Source organism: Pediculus humanus, genomic scaffold (genome assembly GCF_000006295.1).
Source record: "Pediculus humanus corporis 1103172108281 genomic scaffold, whole genome shotgun sequence".
Lineage (NCBI taxonomy): Eukaryota > Metazoa > Arthropoda > Insecta > Psocodea > Pediculidae > Pediculus > Pediculus humanus.
This window is the reverse complement of record NW_002987850.1, coordinates 1037359-1057538: the sequence shown is the minus strand read 5'-3', so window position 1 is coordinate 1057538 and position 20180 is coordinate 1037359. Positions and strand designations below refer to the sequence as shown.

General features: G+C 27.9%; 4 protein-coding genes across 4 annotated transcripts; 2 read left to right on the top strand and 2 right to left on the bottom strand.

The window, feature by feature from the left end:
• Window positions 1–762: 762 nt before the first annotated feature.
• On the bottom strand, window positions 763–5326 carry Phum_PHUM513980 (protein kinase C, putative; the record flags this gene model as incomplete). The annotated part of the gene is made up of 13 exons (XM_002431108.1): window positions 763–924; window positions 1027–1173; window positions 1570–1758; window positions 1844–1982; window positions 2060–2340; window positions 2413–2664; window positions 2738–2992; window positions 3321–3434; window positions 3573–3770; window positions 4325–4407; window positions 4484–4518; window positions 4610–4830; window positions 4982–5326. 13 exons carry the CDS (start codon window positions 5324–5326, stop codon window positions 763–765), a joined length of 2421 nt encoding a protein of 806 aa, XP_002431153.1.
• Window positions 5327–5547: 221 nt separating this feature from the next.
• Phum_PHUM513970 (uncharacterized protein) lies at window positions 5548–6494 on the top strand (the record flags this gene model as incomplete). Its single annotated transcript, XM_002431107.1, has 3 exons — window positions 5548–5627; window positions 6008–6363; window positions 6472–6494. The coding sequence occupies 3 exons, from the start codon at window positions 5548–5550 to the stop codon at window positions 6492–6494; spliced, it is 459 nt and encodes a 152-aa protein (XP_002431152.1).
• A 542-nt stretch (window positions 6495–7036) lies between these two features.
• Phum_PHUM513960 (ERC protein, putative) lies at window positions 7037–10029 on the bottom strand (the record flags this gene model as incomplete). The annotated part of the gene is made up of 10 exons (XM_002431106.1): window positions 7037–7072; window positions 7158–7391; window positions 7468–7602; window positions 7673–7792; window positions 7881–8143; window positions 8237–8415; window positions 8543–9084; window positions 9168–9272; window positions 9361–9555; window positions 9961–10029. 10 exons carry the CDS (start codon window positions 10027–10029, stop codon window positions 7037–7039), a joined length of 1878 nt encoding a protein of 625 aa, XP_002431151.1.
• Window positions 10030–10323: 294 nt separating this feature from the next.
• Window positions 10324–15449, top strand: Phum_PHUM513950 (Nuclear pore complex protein Nup133, putative; the record flags this gene model as incomplete). Its single annotated transcript, XM_002431105.1, has 20 exons — window positions 10324–10427; window positions 10503–10630; window positions 10736–10953; window positions 11028–11358; window positions 11441–11601; window positions 11697–11826; window positions 11907–12080; window positions 12165–12327; window positions 12407–12566; window positions 12643–12915; window positions 13039–13145; window positions 13244–13457; window positions 13537–13683; window positions 13775–13976; window positions 14047–14180; window positions 14273–14509; window positions 14594–14788; window positions 14867–14970; window positions 15061–15186; window positions 15278–15449. 20 exons carry the CDS (start codon window positions 10324–10326, stop codon window positions 15447–15449), a joined length of 3480 nt encoding a protein of 1159 aa, XP_002431150.1.
• Between the last annotated feature and the right edge of the window lie 4731 nt (window positions 15450–20180).

Below are 20180 nucleotides of genomic sequence, written 5' to 3'. Positions count from 1 at the left end.
AAATCGCAACGAAACAATTTATACAAAAATAAAATGAAAATAAAATAAAAAAAAAAAATTGTGCCAAACAAACGATCGGTTGCCCATACTAACTAACAACAATTAAACTAATAAATTAACAAATAATCGATTATATCGATATCGATATCGATTCGATAATGAACGATAATGAAAATTTGTGCAAATTATAATAATAATAATAATAATAATATTTAATCCCGTTTTTCTTTTTTCTATTTTTTCTTTTCCTTTTTCTTTTGTTTTGCCTTCGTCAAACCGACCCGACAGAATTAAAATTATTTCCGCTTCCTGTTCCGTTCGTTTAATTTTTTTTTTTAAATAAAAATACTGAAAATAAATAATATCGATAAAAAATTATGATTGTTAATTAATTAATTAATTAATTAATTTTTTTTAAAAAAATCAATTGACACGTAATTTTTAAAAACTATTCATTTTCAAATTGTCATGCAACCTCATGACGACAGGCAAAAAAAAATTTATATAAATATATATACCGACCTACTACTTCCAATCTACCTTTGCTAAAAAAAAATAAAATGAATAAAAAAACAGCAGTGCCCCCCCCAACCCTACCTCTACCCCCCAACAAAAAAAAAATTATTTTTTGTTTCAAGGCTTGTTTGTAGCTAGCAGAGCGTACGTGATTTTAAAATAATTTTTAAAAAAAATTAATAATAATAATAATAATAATAATAGTAGTTAAGTGAAGAATAAAAAAAAAAAAAAAAGATAGAAAATTTAGTTTAGAAAATACGTGGGATTAAAATCTTGATTAACCACGGAAAATCCTTTAAATTCATCTTGATTTATGTCTCTCACGACATCGCTATTCGTGGGCGTCAAACAAGGTTCTTCTTTTGTAAATTCCGCATCGAAGTTCAACGCGTCCTTTTTGCTTTTCTACAATTAATAATAATAATGATGATAAAATAAATGACCATTTTCGTAAAATTCATTTTTTTTTTTTTTGGGGGTTTGAATTGACACGATTGAAAAACTTACAATTTTCGGTTTGAAAGGTGGTTTCACTCGTCTGGCTTCGAGTGCGTCCCAACTAATGTCCTTAAAAAAAGAATGATTGCGAATGGCGGCTTCTCCTCCCTGTGACGCCACACATCCGAGTCTCTTGCTCGGATTTTTCGTCATGAACTGTAATTAATAAAATACATTTTTAAATTACATAACATTAAAATTTTCCAAATTCGAAATTCATTCAAAAAAAAAAAATTAAAATAAAAAAAATACTGCAAGAGTTTTCTTTTTTTTTTTTCTTTTTTCATCCTCACACCTTTGCTGACACGTCGGGTCTTTTTTTTTTTCAATGTCACATCAGCTAAAAATATTTAACCGAAAACAAAGCAAAAAAAAGTGAAAAAAATGGATGTTCACGGTGGAGATTTGAGAGGAAGGAAATCGGATATAGGATATGACAGTCTGAAAAGATAATTGGTAAGTTTTAAAAGAGTTAGATGCAAAAATTTTAGAGAAAAAAAAAAAAAAAAAAAAAAAAAATGTCGGATGACGATGTTTGGAGTTTTCCCTTACCCCTTTTAGAATAGATACGCCTTCTTTAGAGAGCCAAACTGGATACAATACGTCGTCGTGCAAAATCGATTCGAATAAGTCGTCTTCATTATCGGCTTCGAAGGGTGGTTGTCCTGCCATCATTTCGTACATGAGAACTCCTAGTGCCCACCAGTCCACGCTCGGACCATACTCGAGCTCTTGCAGAATCTATAAGTTTATTAGTTTTAGTCGGAGTTATGGAATTCCCGCGCGGAGACTTTGATTTACAGAAATAATAATAATAATAATTTACCTCCGGTGCTATGTAGTCCGGAGTGCCGCAAAACGTTGTCGTTGTCGTTCCATCAATTATACCTTCCTTACACATTCCAAAATCGGCTAACTTACAATGTCCTTCGTTGTCTAATAAAATATTGTCTAATTTCAAATCCCTGCAAGAAAATTTTACGGTAAATTTTACAAGATTGTTTTTTTTGGCACTTATTGTAAAGTTAAAAAGAATTTTTACCTATAGATGATTCCGTGCCTATGCAAAAACTGCAATGCCAACGTGACTTCGGCAGCGTAAAATCTGGCACGAGATTCATCAAATTTTCTCGCTCTTTGAATTTGAAACATCAAATCTCCTCCGTTAACGTATTCCATAACGAAGAATAACCTGTCCTTTGTTTGAAAACAAGAATGTAAGGCCGTCAGGAATGGATGTTTAGCAGCCAACATTAAAATCCTTTTTTCCGTCATCGTGCAATCGACGTCGTCGTCTTGAATGATGACATCTTTTTTTAAGACCTGTCCATAAAAAAAAACAATAATTAACATTAATCATTGAATAAATAAACGTGATCAAGAAAATTCACATACCTTCACTGCATACACTTCATCCGTTCCTTTCTTTTCGGCCAACATAACTTTTCCAAAACTTCCTTTTCCTAAAACTTTTATGAAATGAAAATCATCCAAAGAGATTTTTTTACCAGTCCCGAATTCCAATTCTTTAACCGGATATTCGGACTGCTTATCAGATTCGGATGCGATTAAGGATTCCCGTGAAATTTTCTCAGGAGCTAATGATGTTGTCAACGACGAAGATGGAGATTCCGACTGTTGCATAGGCTGTAAATAAATTTTTAAGTAATTTTCAACATTCCTTTTCAAATCTTCCCCCCCCCCCCCGTGGTTCACTTACTTTACTTTTTCCAGGTTTGTTGGGATCTATGCCAATGAGTGACAAAATCTCAGCGAGTTGTTTTGTATTTAATCCGCAATTGTTCGCGACATTTTTCTGACATCTTTTATGTACATTCATATTGCAGGCTTCGCATTGCAAACCTTGACGAAAGAGTCCGTAGAGAAGAGAACCACAGTGATCGCAAAAGGTAAATCGTTTGTAATTGTGTACGGTAAATCTGTGGGGCATGTTAACATTGAACCGTTGCGTGATCTGTTAGAAAATCAAAATAATGTAAAATTAACATGAAAAAAAAAAAAACTATTGTTACACTCTTAACGAATGATTGTGAAACACAGACGCCATTTTTTTTTTTTTCCCTGCAGCAACTACTACCTCTTTCCACAAGCGTTTGAAACCTTACCAGGGAAAATTAAATAGGTAGAAACATTTTTTTTTTTTTTTAAAAAAGCACCCAATTTTTTTCCATAAATATTAGTTGTGAAATTAAAAACAAGTTTATTTTATAGAATACTAGTAAAAGTAATGATGTGTTTAAATGTAACGAACAAGGATTTTAATATAAAGTTAAAAAAGCAACCGTTTCCCAAACATGCATTCCATGAATACTCCAACATTGTGATGATACCCAAGAAAAAGAACAAGAATAAGAATAAATTTTACCAAGAGAATGAAAAGAACCATTCGATGAACCCTTTTGAAATAATAAATGATGAGTTAGTTTTTTTTTTTTTTTTAAATAATATTTTATTTATTTGTAAGCCATCACCATATTTGTCCATGCACCATCCCTTTCGAATAGTTTTTTTTTTTTTGGTTTAACCTCACAAACCTCATTATCACTACTTTTTCTACTGCGATTGCTGGAATTCCTACTGTCATTACTCGATTTAGAGCTGCCATAAGATGGAGTCAGCAAGTATGGACTGTGAGAATCGAATGAAGAACAACTATGAAATTCCTCTAATTCTTCCTCATCAGACGATGGGCAACAAACGTTCAAAAAATTTTTGTTTGGAAAACTGGAATTCTATCATCAATATTGAACCGTTACACATACATAAATTATTAATTGTAAATTCATTAAATAAAGAATTATGTTTAATTATAATCAAAAAAAAAAAAAAAAAAAAAAAAAAGTCCATTTAATGATGGGCATTAAAATGAAAGTTATTTTTATTTTATATATGAAGAACTTTTAAATAAGTGACTTATTAAATTATTTCATAAAACCATTCGACTAAAACTTTTTTTTTTTAATCTTTTTTAATCTTTTGGCAAGTTTAAAAATTACAAAAATATATGCCATTAAATAAGGACTTTTTGTTAACTCTTGTCTCTTTTAAAGTTAATTTTGAAACTGAAAATTATTTTCATCAAAATATTAATTTCGATATTTATTAAAATTCCGAAAACAAAAAACTCTAATAAAGGGAAATTATTATACATTTGTTTAAATGGAATAAAATACATTTATGACAAACAAATATGAAAAAACTTACCAATGTGAGTTTAAAATAAACATAAAATTTTAACTTATTTAAATATATATATAAAATAATTACAAAATTTTTTGAAACTTACCTCATCCTGAGTTGTATCTTTCATTCCAGGACATTTTGTCACAACTGACTGATGACATCTTTTGTGAACAACACATGTACAAACTAAAATAAAAAATTTTATAAATGTTTAATATTGTTTAAAGTAATAATATGAAAGACTTTAGGTTTCTTTTCTTACCTTGACATTGATATCCTTGTTTGCCGAGAACTCCCCTGAAATAGTGTTAAAAAATAATATCTCAACTTTGTACAAAGAAAAAAAGTAAAATGCATTTTAAATAAAAATTGTTACATGGTATATTACCAAATAAAATCGCGGCAATGAGAGCAAAAAGTTGGCTGCCTTAAATAGGTTGCCATAAATTTGTGCCCATTGACTTGGTGGACTCTCCTTCTCATAGCACCCCTTCTTCGATTGAACCCTTGTCTCTCCTTGAACACTTTGGGCTTTGTTGTCTGAGGTTCTTGGGCACTCCATTTTAAATCAATTCTTAATTTTAATCTACCCTGAGGTTCTAAATCCACCTAAAAGAAGTTATACACAGCAAACTTTTAATATATATATAATTTTAATATTGAACATCAAATTTATAAAAATAATTAGATGTAGATACAAGTACTTATGATAAGTAGAAATGAATGGTTGAATATTATTAAAATATAAAATAAATTTTACCCAAAATTCTCCAGCTTCACGATCTCTTTGAAGAAGATCTTCAAAGGATATATTGCAATTAGCCACAAAGTCATCTGGGGGGATGGCAGCATCGTGGAAGACGGTCAGGCCCAGGTTGACGGCGCTTTGGACATTATGTACAAAATGTTCGTTCCATACCGGGTCAGATGTCTTTGATTTCGTTGATGAACGATCTAAATGATTATCATCCACATCTATAGTTACGTACGGATCTATAGACTGCTCATCTGGCTTGCTGAAGGCCATATTATGCCTTTTCTGAAAATCTGTTGGTTTCAATCCGCAAGCCTCGCATATTTTAACCCGGACCGTTCCCGTGAACATTGGCGCTATCTGACCCGCAACCCGACCGTTTATATTCACGAGGCCTTTAAGGCCACTCTTTGAATACTAAGAGGGTCAACCCCGCCGAAAGTGCGATAAAATAATTGTAAATAACGAATCTACTACATCAGCCATGAAGGTCGATTTTAGGTAAAAATTCACTGCACTCTAATTAGCAGTCCATACTCCCACAATGCAATTCGCTAAACACCGATTCAATGATGGCGGTCATTGGTCGTTTCTGTTCAAATCACTGGTATGATAAACTGTTATCAAAACAATTATTTTGTCCAAGATTGCCGTAAGTAAAATTATAAATGATGCGTATTCAATTATAATTATTAAATATATTTTTTACTTAATTGCATTTAATTAAAGGACAAAAAAATAAATAACTCACTGCCTTAATAAATTATCACGAAAATAAGTTCAGAGTTTGGATTTCTCCTTCCAGCTCAACTACGTTTGCGCCAAGTATTTAAAATTATAATAAATATTTAAATAATATTTTATCATACTTTTAAAACAATATTAATAATGATATGTAATGCGTGTTAATGATGTTTATTTTTTTTGGCATTTAAGCTTTTTTTTTTTTTTTAATAAATCAGGAGACCCATTCTTCAAACAAGAAATCTGTTATTTATTAAAATTTTTTATCACCGTCATTTTTAATTTCAGCTACACGTCAGTGCCAGTTGGTAACGAAAACAAAACCAAAGAGGATGAACTACCCAAACAAACTTTAAATATTAGTGATAATTGTATAAAAAGACTTTCGGAAATAATCAATGATAACAGTTTTCTTAGAATCTATGTTGAAGGTGGAGGATGTTCAGGTTTTCAATATAAATTTGATTTAGACAAAGAATTAGAAAAAGAAGATATAGTTTTTAAAAAAGATGGATTTAAAGTTGTCGTAGATGAAAAATCTTTGGAGTACATTAAAGGATCAACAATCGATTATCAAACAGAACTTATTAGATCTGCTTTTCGAATTGTAGACAATCCACAAGCAGCACAGGGTTGTTCTTGTGGTGCTTCATTTAATATCAAAGTGGAATAATTCAAAAAAAAATTAGTCAATTTATATGAATATTATATTTTATTCGTTTTATCAAGTATTTGTTTACATAAAATTTTAGTGAGCTGTTTTCAATTTATTTAAATGATCCAAATTCAAAACAAAAAAAAAAAAAATTACAAGTTTTGATTATGTATCGCGAATACATTTTAAAATCATATTTAATAATAAATTATAATTTTTTAAACTTTTTTTTTTTTTCCCACCAAAGTAAAAATATTTCAAAAATTTATATTTAATAATAAATATATATATTAATAAATATTATTTTGCTATGTACAATTGTCTTATCTTTTTCTTTACATTTTATAATGATTAAATTGATTCTCGATAAATAATATGTAAATGATTATTCTTCTATTACAACAAAAAACTCGGATTAAACTTAATAATTTAAAAAAAAATTTTTTTTAAATAAAATATAAAAAATATTACATTTTCTAAAATGATTTAAATTTCTATATATGCTGATTTAAATATAATATTTTTATAAATAATTGTATATATATATATATATAATAAATGTATATATTTTTAAATAATAATTTTATGCTTTTATTTATTTCGTCTAAGTAAAGCTTGGTAAGTCGACAATTGTCATTTTAAGGCATGTCTTAAAACATACATTATTGTATTTGTTTTCCCTTTTTCCCTCCTTGAAACTGAAAAAAAACAAGAAAAAAACGTAATATACATAATAAAACATTAAAATTTCAATAGTTTTTACATAAATATATTTTAACATACTTTTTCTGTGAGTTCATGTTTAAGAATTTCTATTTCCTCTTGTTGAGATGCTAATTTTTCATTCATGTTTGCCATATGTTCAGACATTGACTGTAATTGTTCTTTATAATTTGAAGTCGTTGTTAAAAGTTCTTCTTTTAATCGGCTCACGTTATTCTGTGCTTCCGTCAGTGAATCTTCTAAGGATAACCTATTTTCCAAACTGTGCTCTAATCGTCTTTGAAGTGCTTCACACTGTATTTAAATAAAAATTTTTAACGATTAAAAAAAAGAAAGTCATGGTAAATACATTTAAAGGAAACGTCCTTACTTCATCTTTGAAAACTGTTACTTTGCTTTCTGCTAATTGTCTATCTGCCACTAATTTATTTGCTCTGGCGTTGAAATATTTTAAATATTCAGTTTCTTTATTTATCATTTCTGACACATCTCCGACATTGTCAAACTAAAATTGAATTATCGATTATTAAAACATTTTGAAAAATTTTTCACTGCATCAAATCACTGACACAAACCTGATCTTCTGATTGCTGAGTAACTTCTGACGGTGATTGAACTAAATAACTAGAATTAGTACTGCGAGGAGTGGTAGCTTCACTGAGGCAATAAATATGTTCTTCCAATTCTTTGATTTTCTAATTATCAAAAACGAAATAAAAACTATACTGTATACTTTCTCAAACATAAATTTCTTAATTTTTGGTTTTTTATGAAATATCATACCTTTGAATGAGCTGATTTAAGAGATTCAATTTCTTGTTTCCAATCCTCACAATTTTGTTGAGATTGAGATAAAGCAATTTTTTGTTTCATTTTGATTATTCTCGAGTCGAAAACTTGAATCAACATTGAAATGTTTTCTGTTAAATTTCTAAATATACCAGAGCACTGCAAACTTATATTCGATAATATATTTAATATTTCTTTCTCTGATTCGTTATGAATTTGAAAAGATTTGAATTTTTCATTCAAAGCACTTAAAAAATCTATTTAAAAAAAAAAAAAAAAAAAAGAAAGTTTTTTTAATCGAAACATTCATTTCGGATGATGACATGTGTTAATAATAAAAAATTACTTACAATCACAGGTATTTCTGAAAGAACGAAAAATATCAGAAATGTAGTTGGCAAGCTCATCACAATCTGATGAAGTCAATGCAGAGGAATCCAATTTTTTAAAACAAGAACTAAATTCAACCCAATATTTTCGAATATTATCAATTAATTCTTTTAGTACTGCAATAACATCTTTATCATTGCTGCAAAAAAAAAAAAAAAAAAAAAACAAAGATTTTTTTTATTATTAAATTTTAATAAATCATTATTTACATTTAAAAAAAATTTTAATTCTAAAATATTTACTTGCAAATTAAATTTTCAGTTAACTCGTTTAGTATTGACGAATACAAATCTAAACTTTCGCACAAATTTTCAAAAGTTACTGAAAAATCTTTATCGTTAATGTCTGCACTACTGTATAACAGATATTTATCACTAAAATCTTGTAATGTTAAACGATTTTTTTGATTTATTTCGGAGAATTTTTCAAATTGTTTATTCTCCATAATTTTATTATACCTAAGTTCAATTTGTAAAAAAAATTGACTTAATAACATGAATAAATTATTTAGAGAAAGACTATTAAATAATTTTGAAAATTGTTCTTTTAATGCAAAATCATCTATAATATTTTTTCCTATTAAATCATTTTTTAACTGTTTTATTTCACATTGATATTTATTAATTTCATCATCTTTGGCTTGTAATTTCGATATAAGAACTTTCGCTTCATTTTCATATTTTGCTAATTTTGTATTTTCAATCGCTGACAAATTTGATTGATATTCTTTTATTTTATGTTCACAGACTTCTAATTTTTGATTAAGCATAAATTTTTCTGTTTCATATTTTTCTGTTTGTTCATGCAACTGAAACATTAATCACTAATTTTATCACAAATTTATAGGTGAGCAAATAATCAAAACTTAAAATTACTCGTTTTATAACTGACCATTGAAACTAAATTAGCATTTTCTGTGATTTTTTTCTGTAACTCCTCCACAATAACTGAGTCTTTTGATTCCCTAACACCTTTCGATTTAGTCTTGGATGCAGTCTAAAAAAAATTACAATATAAATTTAAACTCTCAATTTTTTTTTTTTTTTTTGGGACATTGAAAAAAATTATTTATTTCATTTTTAACCTGAACTGAATCAAGATCTCCCTGTAATATTGTCACTCTCTTGGTAAGTTGTTGATTCCTAAAATTAAGACTATCTAATTCTTGCTCAGTTTTTCTCAAATTTTGTTCTTTTGCCCTTAATGTTTCTTTTAATTCAGCATTTTGACTTTGCTCATCAATAACAGCCTTTTTTAAAACTCCAACCTGAGCTCTCATCTAAGAATACGAATAAATAATTTCATTAGAAATAAATTATTAAAATTTTTTTTTAATCAGATATGCTGCTCCTTATCTAAAAAAAATTTCTTTGGGGATAATTTATATTTAATTATCTTTATTTAAGTAAAAATAATTTACACATGGCTAAATAACAGTAATTTGATAAATCACTTGAAATTAACACTTCAATTCCTTAATTAATATAAATCAGTTACTCATAATAATTAAATATTAAAATAAATAATAACAGAATCATCTTTATAATATCTGTCATGTTTGAAAGTACATAAAATACATTCCTCATTAAGTTTTCATTTTTTTTAAAAATTTTTAAATTATTTTAGTATTTAAATTTGAGTTAGTACTCTCAAATGACAATTAAAAAAAATTTGTCTTTTTTACCTTAGCATATTCGGATGCTAATTTTTGATACTTTGCGGGCAAATCTGAAGGTAATGATCCGCCTTCCATGATTTTTATCGATTTTAACTAAATTCATCGACATTAAATAATGATTTTGATATAATTTACATTAAAAAATTAAATAAAAATAAAAAAATATATTTAAAAAAAAAAAAAAAAACTGTATATTCAACTGATTGGTATTTAACGGCAACACTGTGAGCCCCAAATATTTGTCGTGGTTCTACTCACATCCCTGCTTGTCTATGGCTGTTGTCTGTTACAAGTGCAAATTGAAAATGAAACCGGTTTTTTGGAATTAAATTCACATTTGTATTCTTAAAAATATTCGAAGCTAACAAAATGGATAGAAGTGGATTAAATGATTCTGTATTACTTCCTAAAACTAGGTTTTCATTATCGTCTTTAAGAAAGGGAGGTTTGCTAAATGAGTCTAGGCGCCAAACGTGAGTTAACTTTGAATATTGTACTTTGCTTTTCGATGCAGGTACATTACTTATTTCGTTTTTATAATATTTTAGAAAATCCAGTATATCTGGTAAATCTATTCAGTCTAATCAAGTTATTCATAGATCAAATCTTCATGTTGTCGAAACTTTTGGTATGACACTCCCAGTTTTGGTTAGAGAAGCTTTAACTTTTTCAGACAGTAAGTAGAAAGTATTAGAAGTATTTTAAATGTACAGTGCCTCTATTATCACAAGTATTTTTTGCTTTTGAGCTTTTATAAAATTTTCTTAATGTTCTTTTCTAGGAAATGCTGCAGTTAGTGTTCGTGTATCTAATAGTGGTTGGGCTTGGTTCGTTTGTGGAAGGCGTTTATTGATTTGGCAATGCAAAGTTGATGAATCCTTACATGAGGATGGAAGAAGAAGATTTTTTAACAATCAATGTAGAGAACTAACATTGCCCTCAAGTGATTTAGCATATAAAGCTGAATTAGTTGTTGTGTATACTGCTCCAGAAAATCAAGTTAGTTTTTTTATGCACTTGAATGCTCAAAATGCAGCATTAAGATTAATGTTAAAATTTAAATTTTTTTATAGGTTCCATCTTGCATTGCAGTATCACCAGAAGGAATTATTAGGTATTGGCCAAGTATTACTCACGAAGGCTCTTCTGTAGAGGTCAACGCTGAGTTGCAGGGCCAAGAATGTGACTCTCTTACAGATATAAATCCAATAGGTTGTGTTTTAGCAACAACAACTGCCACAGTCATTTTGGTTCAGCCCCAAATGAGTTCAGGTCGCTTTAGTATTCTTTTCAGACCTTTTAAATTATCTCAAGGATGGCTGAAAGGCATTGGTCGTTTAATACCATCATTATTATTTGGCTCCATGCAATCTTGCCATATAATGGAAACTGTAAATATCTTTTGTAATAACTTAGTAAATTTTAAAAAATAAATATTTTTACCATAATAAAATTTTATAATTTTAGAAATTAGTCAAAATTACAGCAGTTAAAAACTTAGGACATGAACATTGCGAATGGCTACTCTATATATTAGCTGGCCACACACTACAAAAATGGATTTTAGTCGAAGGAGAATTAGAAAGGCTTGTATTTGAGTGTGATATTAATCAGTTAGCTACAGATGCTTTTCAAAAAACTATATGGGTGAGCATTAGTGTTTTATTTTGATTTAATGATAAATTATCAAAATGAAAAAGAAAATTTTATTTGCGCCTTGTTTTTTTTTTCCCCCTTTTTAGGAACCTTTCGGAGGAAATTCTAATGAAATTCAAGTTTGGCTTTTAGATATGCATCCTACTGAGGGAGGTGTTACCGTTCTTTTGGGTGGCACAAATCCACAAATTTCTCCACAATTTTATTACGCCTTAGGTATATTTATATTATCCAAAGTGATGAACTTATTTCAACAATTATTTAAAACTTTAATTAACGTTCACGTTGTGTTTTAGGTACACTTTTAACAAATTCCCTTGTTCAACCTTCAAAATTCGATCGTTTTTGCCCGTTAAAAAATACAAGTTTTTACAGAGAATCTGATGAACAAGAACTTTTGAGTTATAAATTTCTCGTAACCGGAGGAACTGCTTTTCTTTACAAGCCCAAAAGTATTTTAGCCGTGTCAGGTATTTTCAGATACTTAACTTTTGTAATATATTTTTTTTGGAAAAAAAAAAAAAAGACTTATAATTACGATGGTAATCTTGCAGCTGTAAACTTTGGCGAAGAGGCCGATAATATAGATTTCATTGGACAAAACGATCAAATTTTAGGGGGAGCTTTGTGTAAAGGAATTCCAGTATTTTTTTCAGTCGTGCACGGATTGGTTTCCGTATTACCATCAGAATCTTCTCGTCTTGAATTCAGCAACATGTACGTTTGAATGTTTATATTTTTTAAAAGAACACAAAAAATTTCCGTTTAATTTATTATTATTATTATTAATATGCAGGAGCATCAGCGATATAGCATCAGCAGATCCTTCAACGTCTGTTTTGGGTGAACAAATGAACATTGCAATAACCGATTTCGAATTGGAAGATTTATCTATGAGTAAAGATGGCGTCGTTCAATTGAAAGCTGCGTTCTTGTATTTTATCAGAAGAAATACAGTGAGTTTTGTGATGTGAAAAAAAAGAAAAAAAAATTTTGAAAATGTTTTTAAAATTTCTTTTTTTTCTGTTGCAGGAAACGGCAGAAAGTATTGTAAATTCTTTATTTCCTTACGAGGAAGAGCCAGCGAATGAAATCGATGCTCATTTGGACACGGTCGTGACTAAAGTTGCTTTGGATATAATTAACGACATACCTTCCGGGGATCCGAGATGGGCACCCATCAGATCATCCGAAATAACACTCGGAAGTTCTTCGTCTCTTCAAATTTTAAATCAATTGGAAGATAAGCAGCGTGCCTTGGAATGGTTTTTCTCCTTTTTAAAAGAAGTCAAAATATGGGAAAGGGTAAGGGTTCTGATCTACCTATTTGTATTTATTTATAAAAAATGAGTTTGAAGTACAAGCAGGAAATGGAATAATAATTTAATTTGGTTTTTTTTTTTTTTTTTTTATAAAAAAAAAAAAAAGTTATCGGCAGTAAGTCTTCGTGAAACGATAACGGCTACAACTCACGTCTTGGCGGAATACGCAGAAAAAATAATTAGTGCCATTGCGTTGAAAAATTTATTTTCAAAGTGAGTACATTGAGAATATTAACTAAGGGTAATTTAATTAAGCTCCTTTAATTGAAATTCGTTTAAACATTTTCCATTTTTTTTTTTTTTGCCATCAGTCACAGTTCGTTGATTGAACAGTGTATCAAACATGTCGTCGGCGATGAAAAACTCGTTCACGGTTTGACTCATCAAGATTTATTTTTTCGCGAAGTATCTCGCAGCGTGGAAGGTTTACAATTTTTCAGTCTTTGGTGTGACAATGTGGCACACAGTACTCGAAGACCCCAAGAAATAGCCATCGCATTGAGAGAAGCAAACACGATTTTTTTGGTAAAAACCCAAACGATATTATTCGTTTAAAAGGTGAAATTAAATTTCGCATAATGAAATTTGTTGTAATTTTTTTTAGAGCGTGTTGTTGGAAGTACTTCAGTGGCGAAAACAAAAGCTTGAATATTTCACTCCGAAAAATCCATTTCTCCCGAAATCTTGCGAATATTTACCCTGGACTTCGGCTCCTGGAAGCGAAGGATTGAGAGAAAGTTTAACACTTTTGGTACTCATAATGGATTTCACGTTAAATTTTCTTAGAATTTTTATCCGTTTTGGGTTTTGTTAATATTTTTTCCTTCTCGTTTAACTTTTAGCACGAGCTGACGTTTAAGTGTGGCGCTCGAGCTACAGGCGAGATAGAATTAAGGAATTGCTTGTACGAACAGTTGGTGAGCTTGACGGATATTTTATTGGATGGACGAAGAAGTCACGTGAACAGTGTCAAAGGAGGTGCGAAATTCGAAACTTTGCACCATCAATACGAAACTAGTCGTTCGGAATTAATCAAACCGTTTTGTAAGCGTTTGGTAACTTTATTTTAACATTAAATTTTAAAATTATTGATTGCATAAATTTGTTTTTTCAGTGGAAGATGGTCAATACGAACAAGCAGCCGTTTTGGCAGAGAAATATCACGATTTTCACACTTTAATACAGATATGTGAAAAAACTAATAACATGGATCGATTGGATAGTTACTGCGAAAAATTTTCCGAAGAGGTAGTAAAAAAAAAAACTAATTGAAAATAAAGGCTAGATTAAGAGCGTTTCAAGGCAAAAGTTATTTAAAATTTTTTCCATCGCGTTTTCAGAATTTTTCGCAATATTTATTCAATTGGTACATAAAAGAAAGGAAACCTGGGAGATTATTGCAACAGTTTCGCATGAGGTCGAAACCGTTAAAGCAAAAGAAAGAGCTGTCGCATTTTCTCAACGATCATCCGTCTTTGCAATGGTTGCAATGCATTTTTGCAGGACAGTACAAACAAGCGAGCAGCACTCTGCATCAGTTGGCAAAAGAAGAAGCTGAATCGCTCACGCGTAAAAAGGTTAAAACTTGCTTAAAAAAATTAATAATAATAATAATAATAATGATAAAAATAAGTTAAATAAATCGCGAAAAATTATTTCAGACCATGCTGTCGCTTGCAAAATTAGCTCTTTTAGCATCGGAGGAAGACGAAGTCGCTTCGGAAGAAAAACTGATGGAATTCGATTCAGAGTTGGAATTGGTGTCTCATCAAGAAGACCTTCCCACGAGCGTATTGAACACTTACGGATACGACATAACAAAATTGGGAGTTTTGACACCCGCGGAATTGATAAAAGTAAATTCGATTACATTTCTGCGTATATCTATCGATACGATCGATCGTTATTCAAATTATTTATTTCGATATTTTCAGTTGTACATCTGCGAGGAAAATGAAAACGTCACGGAAGTCGATTTTAAAAAAGCAATCGATCTTTTGGAATACATTGAAGATGATCTCGAAAGAAACGAATTGAGGTGTGAATGATTTAATGATTTCCCCCTCCTCCCCTCCTCCCCTCACCCCCGTTCGAATCGAAATCATAATTGATTGTTTTCGTTTTGCAGACATGCCATTTGGTGCAACGCCATACTCAGAGATAATTGGAAAGACGTGGATCCAGATTCGTCGATAGAAAACATATTGAATTTATTTTTCTTCAAATTGGTGGATATCGTCGAATTCATGGGCAAGTATTCACCTCCTATTTTTTTTTTTTTTTTTTTTTATTGTTCCTTTATTATTATTATTTAAATAATAATAATAATAAATAATGGTTTTGAGAATTATTTTAGGCGGAGAAGAATTTTTACCATCCATCGAATCTCTACTAGAAGCACAAGAATTGAACGAAATGAAAAACGATCGTCATTTTCAATATTTGATAAGAGTGGGTTACGAACATTTTCAAAAGGCTTCGGGTTGCAACGATCAGTACAATCATCTGACGACGTAAAGAGGAAAAATTTGGGATTCGTTTTAACGACATTATTTTGAAAAGTTTGCATCGATGTAAACAAACAAACAAACAACAAAAGTGAAAAGTTTTTACGGAGTGTTATGAAAATTTCGTCGTAGTAATTCAATGGAAACAACAAATTTTGTCGAGAGAGAGGGTTTATTGTCAGATTACAAATTGACAAAATGGCGTAAAACTTTAGATTTATTGGAAAAAAGAATTTCTTTAATTTAGCTTCCAAAACGACTGATGATAAATAAATAAATAAATAAATAAATAAATATAAAATAAAAGGCCTTAAATAAGTTTTATAAGAATCACTGCCATTTTTTTTTTTTTTTTTTTTTTTTTTTTTGATAATTAATTATTATTGATTAAGAATTGATCCAAATAACAAACGAATAAATTTATTGAAAATTATTTGATAAAAAAAAAAATTTGATTAATTGTAGTTAATTGAAATAATGTATAATGTATCATTAATAGGTAGTTTTTTTTCGATTAAAATTTGAATTTGGACGAGTGAGATGTTATACAAACAAACAAACAAAATGAAATTAGTAATTTGTTTATAGAAAAACATATGATTTACTTATATATAAAAAAAAAAAAATCGATTGTTTGCTCATTGTTTTAAAAAATTTTTCTCTCATGGTTGTACATAAATATAATAATACATGTTAATTTTACGATTAAATTGTAAATTTTTTCCAATTATGTGAAAACATTTGTAAAAATATTATTACACGATTGAAAATAATAATAATAATAATAATCAAATCAAATTAATAAGAAAAGAAAGGAAAAAAAAAATTTTTTTAAATATTTTTGAAAAATAAAAGAAATTGTATTTGAATTTATTATTATAATTAATTAAATTTTAACATCCTTTTAATAAATATATATTTTCTTTTGTTTAAATAAAAAAAAAACCGTTAAAAGGGGTATTGTGTATACTACTTACACATCTTCTTTTATTTATTTTATTGATATAATTCGTTGTCTGATTTGTTTACTTATTCGTATTAGAATTCGTTATTAAAAGTATAATTAATCATCATTCCTTTAAAAAAATATCATCGTTTAATTATCGACCTTTGAACTTATAAAAAAAAAAAAAAACCAATAAACATGTTATTAAACGCACAAGATCATCCGTATTAATTTCAGTGTCAACCGATAGCCTCCATTAACCAAAAAAAAAAAACAATTATTACATTTTCAATTTTTAACTTGTTTTAATTCAATTAAATAAAAATTAATTATTTTATAAATCAAACGTTACATAAACTTAAAAAAAAAACACAAAAATAAAAATTATATTCGTTAATGTTCGACATTTTATTTTTTTCAATACGGTAAACAAAAGATGGTTACTTAACGGAAAGAGAAAATTGTCGAATAAATTAAATCCGCGTATTAAATATAAATAAAACGATTTAGACGTTGTCGTAACGTGAGCGAAACACGTCATTTAAAAATCGTTGTAAAAAAAAGTATCAAATTACGTCACGATAATTTCAAATTCGCAATTCGAATGTCGCCATTTTTATTAAGTAGCAAAGTAGTGTTTTATTTTACAAGTGAAATTTAAAATTAAAAAATTATAATTAATGTGAATAAATAGTGAGTGTAAATAGTTTAATAGTTTAATTATTGTGCGTGGGTGCGTGTACGTGTTCGTGTGCGTGCGTGGTATTAGTGTTTATTAGTGTTTGTTTAAAAATTTTGTTCTAAAATTATTTGCTATAGAATATAATTAAGGATTTGTTTAAGGTAAGAATATTAATACCTTAATAATACTTTTAATTACGATAAACTTTTAATATTTTCTTATCGTTTGCCGTTGTAAAAATGCTTACACGTATAAAAATTATCTTTATTCATTTTAATACTTGATATTATCAAAATGAGAAATCCCATACTCACTTCTCCTTTTTAAAATTTTTTTTTTAATATGTAAAATCGTTGAATTCAAAAATTCAAAATGTCGTCGTAAAAATCATGGTAGCAAATATGTTGGAAAATTCGATACATTTCTTATTATTTTTTTTTTTTGCTAACTTTCTATCCGTGTTTTTTTTTTTTTTGATTTTATAGTGAATTAAAATTTCAAAAGTTTTTATGTGAAAAAAAAAAAAAAATTTATTTTTTTATTTTATTTTATTTTACGACTTTAAATCTTTTCCTTTTTTTTTTTTTTTTTTTTTTAAAAAAAACGTTTTATTTAATATTCCAACCAGATAAATTTTTTTTTTTTTTTTTTTTTCCCTTAAGTTTTGAACTTATAATGTCAAATACTATAAAGTAAATTTTAAAGTCAATTTCTTTTCTTTTTTCTTTTTCTTTTTTTCTTTTTCTTTCTTTATTTCTGTCAATAAAAAAAAAAAACGTTTTAATTATTCGAATACGTTATAGAAAAAAAAGTTTGGATAAAAAAATTATTTAACGTTTCTGTGCCATTTATTATTATTATTATCGTTTTACATATCAACGCGTACGAATGAATGTAATTATTATTATTATTATTATACTTAATAATATTTATTTAAAAAACGGCCGATTTTATTATCTGATTATCATTATTATTATTATCGTTACAAATTAACGAGTGTATATATAGTTGTAAAATTTTTTTTTTTTTCCCTGCACCCACCCACTTTCCCCTTTTTTTCCCTGCACTCATTTTCCCTGCTACATTTTTTCCCCTACCCCAACTACGTCATCATCACAAACAACAAAATATTCCACTAAATAAAAATGAACGTTACGAAAAAAAAAAAAAATTTATTTAAAAAAAAAAAAAAAAAAAAGGGAAAAATTGAAATAAGCTTGCGCCGAACGCAAACGAAACGTTTTCAGTTCCCATTGGGAACGGGTTGCGAACGGATTCGGGTTTTTCGGGAAAATCCCCGTTATGATTTTTCCACCAAAAAAAAAAAAAAACAAATTCATTAATAAAATATATATTTAGTACGATAATTTCGGATTTTTTTTTGCGCGTATCGTTCGTATCGTTCTTACCGTAAAACAAAAAATAATAAATTTTATATGTATTATTATTATTATTATTATTATCGTGCCTGATTTAACGATATACAATTTGTCGGAATAAAAAAAATTTAAAATTTTAAAAAGTAAGTTGAAACTTTTTTTTTTTTTTGTGGGCGTGTAGGAGGAGGAGGAGGAGAGGGTTTACTTGTTCAGTTAATAATTTTAAACGTTTAAGAAAAAGTTTAAATAAATTTATTATTATTATTATTATTATTATAACGATTATTACTTTTAAAAAATTTTTTGTGTATTAACAATTATCGATAGGGAATCATTTTTTTTAAAAAATGAAAATAATTTTATTATTCGGTAATTAATTAATTTGTGGAAATGATAACGTGTCAAAGATAAATTTTCCGATGAGAAAATTCTATTATTAAAATTTTCCAAAGAGAAAAAAAAAACTTGTGTGAATGATAGGAGAAAGAAAAAAAAATATGGCGAAACTTAGGCGAAAACAGTTTATGTTTGATACATGTGGCGAAATCTATACGTAAAAAAATTAAACTAAACAACACTAACCTTTTGTTACGTGCCGTTTTTTTCCCCTCCTTGTTTTTTTTTTTTTTTAATTTAATAATTATAATAATAATAATGATAAAAACGATTTCAAATTGATTTTAATAATTAAATAAATAATATATATAAATAATTGATTAAGTACCAAGGGAAAATTAATTGTTATTTATTTATAAAAAAAAAAAAAACAACAAAAGAATGTTTTTCCTTTTATGTAAACGAAAACAAAGGAAATTCATTGAAAAAAAAATAAAATAAAATAAAAAACAATGAATTACTTTCTAAAAAGATTTTCTCTTTCTCTCTCTCTCTCTCTCTCTTAAGCTTTGATGTCAAATCCTTTTTATATTTTTTAGACTTTTCTTTTTAAGAATAGATTTTTTTTTTTTTTCTATGACGGAAAAAATAATAGATTTTCTTTAAAAACATTTTTTTTTTTTTACCTTTAAAATACTTTCGAAGTGAATTTACTTAAAGTAGAAAGAAACCGATTCTCATCATCCTTTTTTTTTTTTTTTTTTTGTTAAAATTTTTTTAGATTTGTTACGCAAAAAAAATATCGATTAATCGATTAATCGTTTTTTTCGTTTTTTTTTTAATATCGAATAATTAAAAACCCAAAAAAAATGGAGTTAAAAATGTTTTTACATAATGTGCGTAAAGTTTATGTGTTAAATTAATGTTTTCGCACACATAAAAACATCGTTTTACATAGTGTAAATATAAATATAAATTTTCAATTTAAAATATATAAGTTTTTAACTTTTAACTGAAACCCCCCAAGCTCCCCCATTGCCCCCCAGCCCCCTCTTTACAACTATTCGAGGAGAAAAAATTAATGTTTTTATAACGTTTTGTTTAATATTAAACTACGACGAGTACCACAACCAAAATTATTATCATTATCATTTTGTTTGTACGTAATGCAGATAAATTTATTTATAATAAAATATATAAGCCCCCCCTCCTGTTCTCGCCCCCCACAAGAGAAAAAATTAATGTTTTTTATAACGTTTTGTTTAATATTAAACTACGATGAGTACCACAACCGAAATTGTTATCATTATTATTTTGTTTATATATTATAGGAAGATAAACTTATATATTTTTTTAATATATATATATTATAAACAAGTTTTTATTATTATTATTATT